Source organism: Podarcis cretensis (genome assembly GCF_951804945.1).
Source record: "Podarcis cretensis genome assembly, chromosome: Z".
NCBI classification, from domain to species: Eukaryota; Metazoa; Chordata; class Lepidosauria; order Squamata; family Lacertidae; genus Podarcis; species Podarcis cretensis.
Genome location: NC_137184.1, coordinates 10,161,058 through 10,176,153, shown reverse-complemented (window position 1 = coordinate 10,176,153; position 15,096 = coordinate 10,161,058). Strand labels below are relative to the sequence as shown.

Genomic DNA, 15,096 nt, shown 5'->3' with positions numbered 1-15,096 from the left:
TTAGCTAGGGATGATGGGAGTTGTAGCCCCAAAACATCTGGAGTGCTGAGTTTGGCCACCACTGCTGTATTCCTTCTGGTGTCTCCATGAGTCCCGTGAGGTTTGTTAAAGACACTAGTGGGCGATGGCTGGGTTTTCTGCCAGAAAGAACCCATTCCATGCTTAATTTTATAAACCTCTATCATGTCTCTTGAAGCTCGCCTTTTCTGTAAACTAAAAAGCTCCTTTGATCCTCCTCCTTTCTTCTTCACTGTTTTCATGAGCCGCTGTTCTTTTGATGACTTTTGCCCAGTTGTTTGATGATTTTGCATGTCTGCTGCTGCTTTTAATTATTTCCCCGTTTCCATAGAATCTGTGTTTTCATGCTACAATTTGTTGCAGTTGCTCTGGTTTCTTTCCAGAAGAGGATGGCAGCTCATTCATAAACCATCTCAAGATTTCTAGGGGCTGAGCAAAGATTAAGAAAACCAGGCAGCCCTTTGCTGACAGCTTCCAATAAAATAGACATGATACCAAAGGAAAAAGGAGACAGGAAGAGATAAGGAAAACAAGCAAATTCAGGCGCCCCTGCTTCATTGTTTACATAAAGATAAACTCCCAGTTTGCATGCTATGTGACTGACAAGAGAAAGTTCACACAGCATATACTTAAACCACAGAATTCACTGCCACTAGAGCCCAATCTACACTACACATTTAAAACAGTATTATACCACTTTAAACAGTTGTGGGCTTCCTGAATTGCAGTTCGTTAAGGATGCTGAAGGTTGCTAGGCAATCCCCATTCCCCTCAGAAAGCTACAGTTCCCAGCATTCCCTGGGAAAAAGGGACTGGCTGTTAAACCATGGGAATTGTGTGATGGGGGAATAGAGGTTGCCTATCAACTCTCAATGCTCTTGTCAAACACTGAGGACTAGTAAGCTACTTGCAAGGCTGCTGTATTAACCTCACTGGTTCCTCAATAAGAGGGTCATATCTCGCTTAGTAAAGCTGAGGGTGGCACTGGTTCTTCTGTGTATCGCAGAAGCCAGTTAAAGGAGCTATTGGCTTGTAATTACCTTGCTTGCGTTACTTAAAATAGAAACTGCTGTGGCTGTGACTGCAAAGACATTACACAGATCTCTGTTAGGACTTGATTCTAAATAACATTAAAATAAGATTAATATAACCATAGCCATTCCACTTGGAGATGTTCTATGTTCCACCCACGCCCACACACACCGGTGTTGGAGGCAGTATTCTTCTGAATGCCAGTTGTGGAGAATTCCAAGTGGAGAAGCTGCTGTTGCACTCAGGTCTTGCCTCTGGGCTTCCTGTTCAGGTACCTGGTTGGCTGCTGTGAGGACAGGATGCTGGACTTGATGGGCCATTGGCCTGATCCAGCAGGGATGTTCTTAGAAATAACTCTGCTTCAGCTGCAATACTGTCACTGAGAAAGCACAGGGGGTGAAGAGTCGGACACACTCCTGTTTCTCATCTCTGCAGTACAGTCATACCTCATGTTATGTCTGCTTCATGTTACATTCGTTCAGGTTATGTCCTGTGGCGACCCGGAAGTACCGGAAAGGGTTACTTCCGGGTTTCGCAGCTCGCACATGCGCAGATGTGCAAAATGATGTCACGTGCATGCGCAGAAGCAGCGAATCGCAACCCGCCCGTGCGCAGACGCACTGCTGCGGGTTGCGTTCTTTTCATGTTGCGAATGGGCCTCCAGAATGGATCCCATTCGCAACCAGAGGTACTACTGTATCAGTAAAAGGAGCCGTAATATCCCATGTCATTTCAAAGGTGACATGGAACTTTATTCTGTTGAAAATCATTGAGTCTCTTTAACAAACGATTAGATGTGTGTGGCTTTCTTTGGCTTTGTGCACACACTATACCTTCAGAGCACATTTGAAGCACATTCTTTCTCTCAAAGAATTCTGAGCACTGTGGTCGAGCCTTCCCAGAGTTAAACTTCCCAGCAACCCTTAACAAACTACAGTACCCAGAATTTCTTGAAGGGGAAGAATGCATTTCAAATGTGCTTTAAAGGTGTACTGGATACACAGCCTCAATGACATTAAGTTTTGCTTCTCTCTCTTTACTCTCACACCATTGGTCCATCTAGCTTAACAACTTCTGATAGGTTTAGCTACAAGATCGCCTTACCCCACATGTGCCCACTCGACCGCTTTGTTCGCTGGAATTGGCACTACTACTGGTACCACACAATACCCATTCTGCATTTGTAAGGATGCAATCGTTAAGTCTGACAGCACCTGCATTTTGGAATTTACTGCCTACTGAAATCATGCAGGTGCCTTCACTTTACTCTTTTCTGTGCCTGCTAAAAATTCTTGCTTAGACAAGCCTGCCCACATGCTTGCCTTACCCAATGTTGAGGGTATCCAATGCTAGTCCTATTCAGAGTAGACTTATTGAAATGGATGAGCCATACTAACATAGGTGCATGAACATCAGTAGGTCTATTCTGAGTAAACTCAGTTGGCTAAAACCCATTGTGTTTATGCTTTTTAGAGATGATGCAAGGCACTTGGGGACCTCTGTGTAACAAGCAGCCTACAAGTCTAATTAATAATGTAAATAATATTGGCCTGTGCAGTTTTCCACCTTCTCTTCCTGTTCCCTTCCTTGTGTTTGTGTCTTATTAGATTGTACATCTGCAGGCTCAGACCTGCAACGTTGATATACAGCACAGGAGAACCCCTGCAGTGCACTAGAAGCTTGCTGGACATCCCTCAGTGAGCAAACCCATAGAGGCAGATGTTTTCCTGCAGGACAGCTTATCCCATAATGCCAATCCTATCCTGTGGTATTCAGCCTCTCAGGGGGAGTTGGGGTGTGTTCGAAAGTGAGATGGTGAGGCATCACTGAGCCTGGGAGGTTCTGCATGCAGATGAGATAGTCAACCCTGGGCAAAGTTCTCCGTAAACCTCTTGGAATTAATTGCTGTGTTTCCTCAAATGGGTTTTTTAAAATTTGCATGCTTTGCCCCCCTTGAAGCTGTGTGAAAATCTTTCAGCAAAGCAATTTTCTCTAATAGAATATGATGATTTTATAAAATGATATAAGCTGTGAATGCCTTGGGGCAGGTATCCTTCCCGCACCCTTCTGGTTTCTGTTAACTCCTTAATGTGTACGTGTGTGGTTGGTGCTATATAATTAGTGAAAGGCACACACTGGAATATGCTGCATATTCCTTGTTACAGGGCCGCTACAAACATGGCACACTGGCACAGCCTGAGGCAGTTGGGTGCCAGTGTGTGCCCCTGCAAAAGCTGGCATTGCCCGAGTTATCTGCTGCCACAACACCTGCCCCATCGCATTCTCAAGGGAATTGGGCATTTAAGCACCCAGGCAACCAGTGTCTTGAGCGCTGGCAGTGTACAGCCCATCTGTAGCGGTAGCTGGATTCAAACCTAGCAGATGCCATGGGAGAGGTGAAGTGCTGAACAATTTGGCAGTGTCAAAACAAAACTGAAGTGTATCTGACGAAGTGTGCATGCACACGAAAGCTCATACCAAGAACTAACTTAGTTGGTCTTTAAGGTGCTACTGGAAGGATTTTTTTTATTTTGTTTTGACTATGGCAGACCAACACGGCTACCTATCTGTAACTGGAACTTGGCAGTGTGTGTGTGTTGTGTGTGTGAGAGAGAGGGTTAAATATGCTTGTTGAAAAGCATCATATCCTATTAATGCTACAATTTGGTATTTCAAAAATCACTTGTGCTTTCTGCAGATCTGCCAAAGATCAGCATGTAGAAGGGAAAGAATCAGGAACCTTATCTGGCGTCTGCATAAGGCAGTAAAAGGGACCCCTGACAGTTAAGTCCAGTTGCAAACGACTCTGGGGTTGTGGCGCTCATCTCACTTTACAGGCCGAGGGAGTCGGCATTTGTCCACTCTGCAGACAGTTTTTCTGGACCATGTGACTAGCATGACTAAGCCGCTTCTGGCGCAATGGAACACCAACACCAGAGCAGCGCACAGAAACACCATTTACCTTCCCACCGGAGCGGTGCCTATTGATCTACTTGCACTTTGACTTTCTTTCGAACTGGTAGGTTGGCAGGAGCAGGGACTGAGCAACGGGAGCTCACCCCGTTGTGGGGATTCGAACCGCCAACCTTTTGATTGTCAAGCCCAAGGCTCAGTGGTTTAGACCACAGCGCCACCCGCGCCACCCTTTTGGATAGCAGAGTGCTATCCAAAAAAGCATGGTGCCATGGAATAGAAGTCCATATGGAGCTTCTCAGTGTTCTGTAACCTTAGTGTTGAAAGGTGGCTTCTCCAATGACTTAGCCAGGTGCAGAATACCTGTTGCAAGTCCACCGATGGCCCAATCGGAGAAATGAGCACATGCACAAAATGAACAACTCACATGGTGTTTGAAATAGGGAACTTGAAAAGAAGCTCCTTTGTGACTGTCAGGTAGCAGGCAGTCTGATCATGACTACCTAATTAGCAGCATGCGACTTGTGGTACCTCTTTGTGGTTATGTTTTGATGCATGAGTGACTTGGGGATTCTTTTTTTAATTCTTCCATTCCACATTTCTCTCTTCTCTCCCCTCCCCCTGTTTCTGCCCTAGATTCTTACCAAAGATTCAGTGACAGTTAATGTGGATGGCGTGGTTTATTACCGAGTTCAGAATGCAACCCTTGCTGTTGCCAACATCACCAATGCAGACTCAGCCACTCGGCTCCTGGCTCAGACCACTTTGAGGAACGTTCTTGGGACCAAGAACCTCTCTCAGATCCTCTCTGACCGGGAGGAAATCGCCCACAGCATGCAGGTATGACAAAACAATGTTAAGCTGTGTTCCCATGGGGGGTGGGGAGTTGTTGAGAAACATACTTCACTGTTTAGACAGATGGTTTATTTATTTTTGCATCAGCCATTAAATTTTGCAATTTAAATATACAATGCAAAAATCCAGTGAAAGCTGGTCCTTTAGGGTAAGTGGGGCACTGCCCCACCAGTCCTAATCTGCCCTCAGCCAATCCCCAACCCCTGCCTGCCTCCTTCCGTTTGACCAGTTCAGGGGGTGTGGCACTGCCCATAGCTCCCTCTACTTTAGTCTCTGACCACATTCACATCATGCCTTTAAAGCCCCACATTGGATTCCTAAAGGATTATGGGAGCTGTGGTTTGTTAAGAGTCTTTTATCTTTCAATGAAAGCTCAGAGCCTGGGTCACCTGCCGGCTGAAAACACAACAAGGAAGGATATTTATCACCTTGCAGGATGGAAGGCTCTTATAAAGGCTGTTCATTTGTCCTGTTGAGACTTGTTTAAGCCTCCAGTCACCTCTGTTTGATCAGCTTGATATCTTTGCACAATACCTTGATGTGTGACATGCATTCCTGCCCCCACCCTTTTCAACAGGCCACACTAGATGATGCCACAGATGACTGGGGCATAAAGGTGGAGCGGGTGGAGATCAAAGATGTGAAGCTGCCTGTCCAACTCCAGAGAGCCATGGCCGCTGAGGCAGAAGCTACCCGTGAAGCAAGAGCAAAGGTAAGGAGCTCTACTGATTAGGTTAGCCACTGACTTTCAAAGGAGATTCATCACCCAGATCAGGGATGGGGATCCTGCGGCCCTTCCGTTGTTGTTGGACTACACATCCCATCATCACTGACCATTACAAATGCTGGCATAAACCAACTTGCTGGCTAAACTTCCTATTAAACCAGCTTTTCCTGACCTGGTGCACTGCAAATGCTGTTGGACTACAACTCCCATCATCCCTGACCATTGGCCATGCTGGCCGGAGCTGATGGGAGTTGGAATCCACCAGCTTCTAGAGGTTCACAGGTTCCCCATCCATGACCCAGAAGATGATGGAGCAGTACAAGGAAACAAAGGCCATTATTTGACCCTGTTGACCCTGGGGTATATGTCTTGGAAATGACCATAATTATTCCTACCCCACAACTGAAAACAACTTATGCATGCCAAGCAGATGCTCTCCCACCGATCTGCAGCCCTTCCTGTAACTTTCACATAATCCACATTTCAAAATTCATGTTTCCTTTAATAATAATAATTTTTAATGTTATTATTTGTACTCCACCCATCTGACTGCGTTCCCCCAGCCACTTTGGACTGCTTTGATGGTAACACTTGTTTTTCCCCACAGTGATATAAGATGACTCACGTATTTGCTGTACAAACACTGGCTCCAGAGGTCTCATTATCTTTATTTCCCCATAGTAGTGAATCCTTTGCATTGCATTTACGTAACAAAACAAAGCTGAGTTTGTGCCAAAACTCAGTCGGAGGGCGTTCCTTCTGCATCGCAGGTTTTCAAACTTCACTGAAGTGTCTCAGCAGGTTTTCTGGGGATGTTTAAGAAGATCAAGCAGCAGAAGGCAAGCTCCCACAAACATAGGAAGTTGCCTTATACTGAGTCAGACCAGTGGTCCATCTAACTGGGTACTGGCTACACTGATTCTCGCCAGTGGCGTAGCGTGGGTTGTCAGCACCCGGGGCAAGGCAAGTAATTTGCGCCCCCTAACCCTGGATTTGCGCCCCCTAACCCTATCCCTAACCCTAACCCCCAGATGTTGCGCCCGGTGTACGCCACTGATTCTCGCCAGGGTTTCAGGCAGGCGTCTCTCCCAGTCCTACCTGGAAATGAATGAGAGCAAACTGCAGTCTTCTGTATGCAAAGCAGATGCCCCACCCCTGAGCACAGAAAGCTGCCTCATACCACCTGCATATCTTGCTTAGTACTGTCTATGCCAGGGGTCAGCAAACCTTTTCAGCAGGGGGCCGGTCCCCTGTCCCTCAGACCTTGTGGAGGGCTGGACTATATTTTTTTTTGGGGGGGGAATGAACGAATTCCTATGCCCCAAAAATAACCCAGAGATGCATTTTAAATAAAAGCACATATTCTGTTCATGTAAAAACACCAGGCAGGCCCCACAAATAACCCAGAGGTGCATTTTAAATAAAAGGACACATTCTACTCATGTAAAAACACCAGGCAGGTCCCACAAATAACCCAGAGATGCATTTTAAATAAAAGCACACATTCCACTCATGTAAAAACACGCTGATTTCCGGGCCGGATTTAGAAGGCGATTGGGCCGGATTCAGCCCCTGGGCCTTAGTTTGCCTACTCATGGTCTATGCTTATTGGCACTGACTCTCCAGGGTTTCTGATGGGACATATTCTGTCTTCCCTGGAGATGCCAGGGATTAAACCGGCAACCTTCTGCATGCAAAGAAGATGTTCTACTCACAGAGCTTCAGCCTTTCCCAAAGGTCTTGTTTTCTGCTGCTGTGTCCTACATAAGGGGGAATTGGTGCTGATACCTGAAAGTCCTGCTGAGCACCCTGTCTAAACTGGATGCTGTAAGATGGGTGAATGCCAGTTTTGTTTTGTTTTTCTCATTTTCCTGCTCTTAAATTCAGGTCTCCACATTTCCACATCATTCTGATTTTTTCAAAATGGAAATTCACCTGCATTTTAATGCATAATATTTCATGCCTAATATTAGGCATTTTGCCTAATATTTTTTTGCAAAGCAGCTTCTCCTAGTATAATGCATTTTTGTAAGCTGTTTCTCCAATATATGCATATTTTTATGCATATATTTTATTGGGGCACCATCTTTGCCCCAATATATGCAATTTTCTACACATTAGTTGGTTGGAGAACTGCATTGCTAAATTTGGAGAAATGCAAATTTTAAAGAATGGCTATGGTTTGGTTCACATATTATTTTGGAAAGTGCAAATTAGATAGGCTCGCTTGTAAACCAAATTGAATTTTTCCCTCATCCCTACTTAGTTCCCTTCCAGGGGGTTCTGCGACTTTGCAGGGACTCTGTAGCATACAAGGATTCTCTGGCAGAAAACCACTGTTCTGTCTGGAGCCACACCACATCTGCATGCCACTTTAAACAGTCATGGTTTCCCCCCAAAGAATTGTGAGACCTGTAGTTCACTAAGGGTGCTGAGAGTTGCCAGGACCAACTATTCCCCTCTCACAGCTACAATTCCCAGAGTTTCCTGTGAAGAGGGATTGACTGTTAAACCATTCTGAGAATTGTAGCTCTGGGAGAGGAATAAGGGTCTCATAACAACTTTCAGCACCCTTGACAGGCAGCGGCTTCCAGAATTCTTTGGGGGAAGCCATGACTACTTAAAGTGGTTTTATGGTGCTTTAAATGTGGCCTTTGTGTTCAACAACTAGACTGGCTGGTGGGCCATTCTGGGGGCAGACATAGAGTCTTGAGGCCTTTCTGCACCCCTGTTCCTTTAGCTGATTTGCTGCTCCTATATTCTTGGCTTAACACTGCTGGATTTATGTGCTGCTTCTCCTAGGAGGATGACAACTTCCTGTAACAATCTCTTCCTTTCCTGAAAGAAGTGGGTTAAGCAAGGAGGATCCTGTTTGTGGCCTTGAACACGAAGGCCACAAATCCTCTAGCCTACAATTTATTTATTTTTATTTTACTAAGGCTGGGTCCACACCATCAATGTTGAGTACATTCAAAACACATTCCTCCCTCCCCAAAGAATCCTGGGAATTGTACTTTGTTAAGGATGCTGGAAATTGTAGTTCTGTGAGGGGGAAACTACAGTTTCCAGTATTCTTTGGGAAGAAATCACGTGCTTTAAATGTGTGGTGTGTATGCAACCTAGAGCTGCAACATTTACCTGACTCATTTAATTAATAAAAACATTCTTGTTTGATTAGGTGACAGATTCTCCCCAAAAAATGTTTTAATATATATCTATATCTATCTATCTATCTATCTATCTATCATCTATCTATAAATAATACAGGTAGTTGCAAAATTTGAGAAAGAGGTGAATTCCCTAATGTAGGATAAAGCCATTTCCCCTTTAGAATGGTTGTGTTTTGTCATGTGCATACTAAATTGTTTTAATTGACTTAAGACTGCATTCCTAAACCCACACACCTGAGAGTAAGCCCCACAGAATTCAGCAGGACTGACGTCTGAGCAGACATGGAGTTTTACCCAGTGAAGTCCTGCTCAAAGTAGAATCGTTGGAAGTCAGCGCACCTAAATTACTTGTGGCCGTCAATTTCAGTGGGTCTACTCTGTGTAGGACTAATGTTGGATACTGAGACTAAGGAGGAGGAAGCTAGCAGCCAGGGCCACCATCTGGACTGGTTGTAAGAAGGCAGGTGGCAGGGAGCTAGCCAAGGGCAGGTGTTGGGGCAGTGCCCCATTTGCCCAGTGGATGTGTCTCCATTGCAAGGAGCTCAAGGTGGTTTGTTCTTTGTTCTTCCCGTCCTCATTTTATCCTCACAACAGTCCTGTAACGTAAGAGGCTGAGACACTGACTTGCCCAGGGTCACCCAGTGGGCTTAACAGCTGCACCCAGGTCCTGGTCTGACACTCTAACCACTACACCACACTCTCTGAACCTTATGCTATTTTCTCTGTGTTCAAAACATCTTGCTGGACCTGTGCCTCTCTCCCTTCCAGGTCATCGCAGCAGAGGGTGAGATGAATGCCTCCAGAGCCCTCAAGGAAGCCTCCATTGTCATCACAGAGTCTCCCGCAGCTCTCCAGCTCCGCTACCTGCAGACCCTGACCACGATCGCCGCCGAGAAGAACTCCACCATTGTATTTCCGCTGCCCATAGATATGCTGCAAGGCATTGTGGGAAGGAGGAGCTGAGGGTGCTGATGGGATGCCAGGTGTATTGAAAAGCGTGAGGCATTGTGGAGGAGAGGGGTGATGATTTCAGTGTGACCTCCGTGTCTGTTTCTTGTGGCTCTCATAAGCTCAGATCCTTTTTGTGTTTCATCCCAACAAATTTCTGCTTTCAACGTAGGTGGCCACTTCCGAAAATTCATTGTTCCCTGCTCTGCCTCCCCTTCTTATAGATGGGAGAGGTTTGGAGAGCTTGCATCTCCCAGAAAATTAGAGAGGAGGGTTTAAGAGGTTCTCAGCTACCATATGGAGCAGGGGGGTTGCCTTAAAATAATAATGTTTTCCTCCTCGCTCCTGGGAAACTTCTTTCTTGTCAGAGAGCCAGCAGTGGAACTTTCCGCTGCTGTTTTGCTCCAACCAAAGGGAAAGAATTAGCATGCTGGAGTTACGGAGACAATATGCTTGTAGCCTAACGATGTTCTGATTCCTTTTTATAGGTGTGTTTTTCTAACCTAACACAGTTACAAACACTTCCCTAATACCTTTTGTACTTTATAAAATGACACCTATTTTTTCAACACTTTCTTAAAAAATAGATTTCCGCCTATTTCTTTGGTTCTGCTTTTAAAAATGTGATCAACAGAAAGTTTGACATTCTACAGCCAGGAGAACCTGTAAATGGAGTCTTTCAGCATTTTAGAATACTTACTATATTTTTCATTTAATTTTTCCAGAAGATTAATGTGAATAAATTTTCTCTCCCCCCCCCCTTTAATGTGAAGGAATTTTCCTTTCCACATGATTCTATTGTTGTTGTTATTGTTGTTGTTGTTAAATCTCAGCTTTTTTTGCTAAAAGCCAGGACTGAAGGTTTCCTGGTATATTTGCATCGTAAGTTTTGTATCCAGTGTGAATCAGAATAGTAGATTTAATTTCTAACAGACAGCACTGAGGTTAGCTACAATATTATAGTATTAGCATGGTGTGTGAGCTTTCAATAACAGAAAAACTTGTGAGAAGGGATGGCTATTGTGGTCTTTATTACTTGTATAATAATTCAAATAAGTGGTGAGAGCGGTCCACCCCCACCTTGCCTCTGCCTTTAACATTTATAGAGATAGGAATTCATTACCTGACGCTGTATCCCAGCATGGTAACGGAAGGCTCCATGGGAGCTGAAAAGCCCAGGAGCATTGCAGGAAGATGTGGCTGGCATCTCAAATGTGGACATGTGATCAAATGCCATTGTTGTTATGCAAAGTCTCAGAGCTTTTGCCCCTGGGCCTCTTCACCCCCCATCTTACACTGATTTTAGCTGGAGCGGCTGCTTCAGACACTTACTTACAAAGAGGAAAGATATGTGAGGCTTAGAAACCCTGATCAGTTCTGGCTGCGAAAGGCAGGGCATACTCACTGCTGTGCCGGTAAGCAAACACCCACCTACCCCAAAGGGGAAAGGAACAGGGGAACAATAGCATTTGCCATCCTTACTTGTGGCTGCAGATGAATTGGTGGTCCAGATTGTTGCTTTTCACGTGTTGTTAAAAGCAAACACTGCTGTGACTGGAACTAGTGGTGAGTTAAAGGAAGCCCAGCGAGGCAGGAATTCGGGGCATAACTAACTCCCTAGCATCTTTGGTCAGAGCCTGGTCTCTACATGTAACAGAATGGACCATGCCACTTCAGGTTCCAGGTGCCTTTCACACTTCTCCATGCAAAATGCTCCCTGCATGCAGAAATCTAGCATGGGAAGGCTTTTGTCCTTGTTGTCCTGGTTTTCTACATGTAGGGAGTTTCTGGTGCAGGGCATCATTTGAAACCAACTATGCTTTGCAGCTACACTGCAAAGTGTAGCCCAGGGATGGGGAACCTACATCCTTCCAGACGTTGCTGGACTCCAACTCCCACCAGCCCCTTTCACTTTGACAGTAGTCAGGGATGATAGGGGCTGCAGCCCAGCAACGACTGGATGGCCACAGGCAACCAATCCCCAGTGTGGACCAAGCAGAGGCAAGTGATGGACTTGCCCCTCCCTCGGAAGAAACGAAAACGCAATTTATGCTGAACACCCATCCACCAGAAGTGCAGTTAATATTGTTTGTGAAAATGCTTTCTTTCTCTCTTTTTTTTTCCCTCCCTCTCCCTATCAAAATATAAGTCTAAAACATATATTCTTTCACGTGATTACTGTATTGTTATTTTAATAAATAAATATCTTTATTTAATCTGCTGTTGCATTTGATGATTTTACCCACTGTCCCCACAGCAAGGGTTACTCCAGACCAGAGCATTACTCTGCATTAGTCATACAGCACCATACAGGTCCCTGCCCAGAGAAACTTGCAGTTTAAAATTTGTAAAAACAGTCTCCTTGGCCAAGCCAGTGGCCCATCTGTTCCAGGCATCTTGCTCTCACAGTGGCCAGCCAGATGTCCCTGCTGATAGCCACTGAAAGCCTCCATGGATTTGTCGTCTACTGTCTTTTAACCATCCAAATGGTTACCATCACTACATCTAGTGGGAAGGAATTCAATAGATCGACTGATCTGTGTGAAGTGCTCTTTCTCTTGTCTATCCTGAATCACTCAATATTCAGCTTCATTGGGTGACCACGGCTCTAGTGTTATGAGAGAGGGAGAGTCAGCAGGATGGAGGGGAGTGTGTGTGTGTGTGTGTGTGTGTGTGTGTGTGTGTGTAAAAGAGAACAGTCATTTGTTTTGGTTGCATGTACCACCTGTCCTAGGGACGCGGGTGGCCCTGTGGGTTAAACCACAGAGCCTAGCACTTGCCGATCAGAAGGTCGGCGGTTCGTATCCCCGCGACGGGGTGAGCTCCCGTTGCTTGGTCCCTGCTCCTGCCAACCTAGCAGTTTGAAAGCACATCAAAGTGCAAGTAGATAAATAGGTACCGCTCCTGCAGGAAGATAAACGGCGTTTCCGTGCACTGCTCTGGTTAGTCATGCTTAGTCATGCTCTGCTTAGTCATGCTGGCCACATGACCTGGAAGCTGTACACTGGCTCCCTCGGCCAATAAAGCAAGATGAGCGCTGCAACCCCAGATTCGGCCATGACTGGACCTAATGGTCAGTGGTCCCTTTACCTTTACCTTAGCACCTGTCCTAGCCCCTATGAAGGTGTGCCAAAGGCATAATGGAAAGTGCTTTCCCCACTGCATAATTCACTGAGGCAGCTTATGCCCACTGGGTTGATGGGCAGAAGGCAGGGAGCCCATCAGAGGCAATGATGGATGGAGCTGGCTAATTCTAGGCAGCAGTTTATTTCGTTTCCCTGATGTTCCCCCTAACTGTTACTTTCTGCATTATATCTGAACTTTCACACAGTTAAATGCCCTCTTCGGAAATGTAATGAAATCTAGTGGAAGTTTAGCACTCATTTTAATGATGGTGGCTCCCCCCCAAAAAATAAGCTGGCAACCCTAATAACCCAGAATATCGCAGGGGTAAAGTCATGGAATTGGGGGGGGGGGGGTTAAATTCGCATGCAGTTCTTCCCTGCTATTTTCATGGAACAGAATCACAGGTGTGAAAAGGATGGCAGATCGGCAACATTTTCCAGTGAAGTTTGTTGTTGTTTCAAACCACACACACTGGCGTTTAACACAACATGCAGGTATATCAGTCAAAAAGCCACAGTTCCATAATGCAACAGGTAAAAAGGTAAAGGGACCCCTGACCATTAGGTCCAGTCGTGTCCAACTCTGGGGTTGCAGCGCTCATCTCACTTTACTGACCGAGGGAGCCGGCATACAGCTTCCGGGTCATGTGGCCAGCATGACTAAGCCGCTTCTGGTGAACCAGAGCAGCGTATGGAAACACCGTTTACCTTCCTGCCGAAGCGGTACCTATTTATCTACTTACACTTTGTGCTTTTGAACTGCTAGGTTGGCAGAAGCAGGGACCGAGCAACGGGAGCTCACCCCGTCGTGGGGATTCGAACCACTGACCTTCTGATCGGCAAGCCCTAGGCTCTGTGGTTTAACCCACAGCGCCACCCGCGTCCCATTTAATGCAACAGGCACTGCAGTATAAAAGGAACATTATTAAATGGAACAGAAGCATGAGCATTATAATCAGGAAAATCAGCACAATATTACCCATGTCTGAATGCACGGTGAGTTTTGTCCTGATCCTCCTCTTCATTGCTGATGAATCGGCAACACTGAGACAGAGAAGGAAGCTGACAGCCAGGGTCATACCTGGACCTGTTGTAAGTAGAGAGGCAAGTTGGGAGGAGAGAAATTGGTGGGACGGGACCCCCATGTGCCCAAAGAGGCCAGCCTCTACTGTTCACTCTGTTTCTCTATAGGTCCCCAGTGAGGTCTCTGATACAGGAACTTACTGCCTGAATAAGCCCATCACACCCCTTGACCCACAAGCAAGATTTGGTAGATAATGTTGCTGCTTTCGATGTGGAGGTAGGAACAGGACAGTCAATGCTTTTTTAAAAAACGGCATGATCGCATCTTCGCTGTGAGCCCTGCCTGCACCCTGTCTTGGAGATCTTTTTCCTACCTGGCCTGGGAGGAAAGGGCTCCATCTGACTGACTCCAGCTACAAAACACAGCCTGCTGAAGAGGCCAGAGGCCATCTGGTCTTTCTCTTAGTGCAGACCCAGGTCTTTGAGCCTGTGCTTCTGCAGCTGCCACCCACCATGAATCACCATTGGAAGGATTGCAGCAACAGCAGTAGATACGTTCTATGTTTACGATAATTCATTATTTATTCTTTTGCTAATTGTGGTGTTTTAAATGTGCATTATATATGACATCTTTAAGTAATGCTTTCTTTTGAAATGTTTAAGATAAATTTGTTTTTATCAACTTTGTTGCATTAAATGTGCATTCTGCAGTCAACCTCCTTTGTAATGTTTTGTTTTGAAATCTTTAAGATAATACTTTCGTTTCCTGTTATTTATGTTGCTGTGAATGTATCTGACTTCCTTCAGCAATGTTTACTTTTTTTGATGTTTTGATGTGTTGTAAACTGCGTTGAGATGTTTTTCTTTAAAATATTAGGCTGCATAGAATTAATAATAATGATGATGATGATAATAATAATGATGATGATCTTCTGGTCGCTGCCAATAATCAGTGAGAAAAAGGAAAAGAGTATTGAGGACATTGTTCTATTTATGCTACCAACCAGGCCCCCCTCATGGATCTCGCTCCCAAGCAACAAGGTTGAATGTTGACTTTGCTGGGGTATTGGAATTTACCAGCTGAAAACTTCATTATGAATGGCTGGCTGGCTTTCAATGCTGAGCCTTGTTCTACAGTGGCAGAAAGCGGTGTGTGGCAGTCATGTTTGTGCTGGACATCAGTGTCTCCTGAGGTGAGAATTGTGGCTGGGAAACAGCTTACAAAATTATCCCCAATTCAGTTCTTAGGGTCTCATGCCAGTGGCTGATTTGGCCTGCATCTCTA

At 45.4% G+C, this 15,096-nt stretch overlaps 1 protein-coding gene and 1 long non-coding RNA gene across 4 annotated transcripts in view; one reads left to right on the top strand and one right to left on the bottom strand.

Moving 5' to 3' along the window:
• LOC307207920 (stomatin-like) overlaps nucleotides 1–11,879 on the top strand; it is a 28,675-nt gene extending 16,796 nt beyond the window's left edge. The window contains exons 5-7 of the mRNA XM_079962250.1: nucleotides 4,600–4,803; nucleotides 5,396–5,530; nucleotides 9,484–11,879. Coding sequence (XP_079818376.1) covers nucleotides 4,600–4,803; nucleotides 5,396–5,530; nucleotides 9,484–9,678 — 534 coding nt within the window. The 3' untranslated portion in view covers nucleotides 9,679–11,879. The remainder of the gene's footprint in view (nucleotides 1–4,599; nucleotides 4,804–5,395; nucleotides 5,531–9,483) is intronic.
• The window catches only part of LOC307207951, a 20,159-nt gene continuing 16,909 nt past the window's right edge, over nucleotides 11,847–15,096 (bottom strand). For all 3 annotated transcript variants that reach the window (XR_013834881.1, XR_013834882.1, XR_013834883.1), the window contains 2 exons: nucleotides 13,768–13,875; nucleotides 11,847–12,168 (listed from right to left, as the gene is read on the bottom strand). This is a non-coding gene — a long non-coding RNA (uncharacterized lncRNA). The remainder of the gene's footprint in view (nucleotides 12,169–13,767; nucleotides 13,876–15,096) is intronic.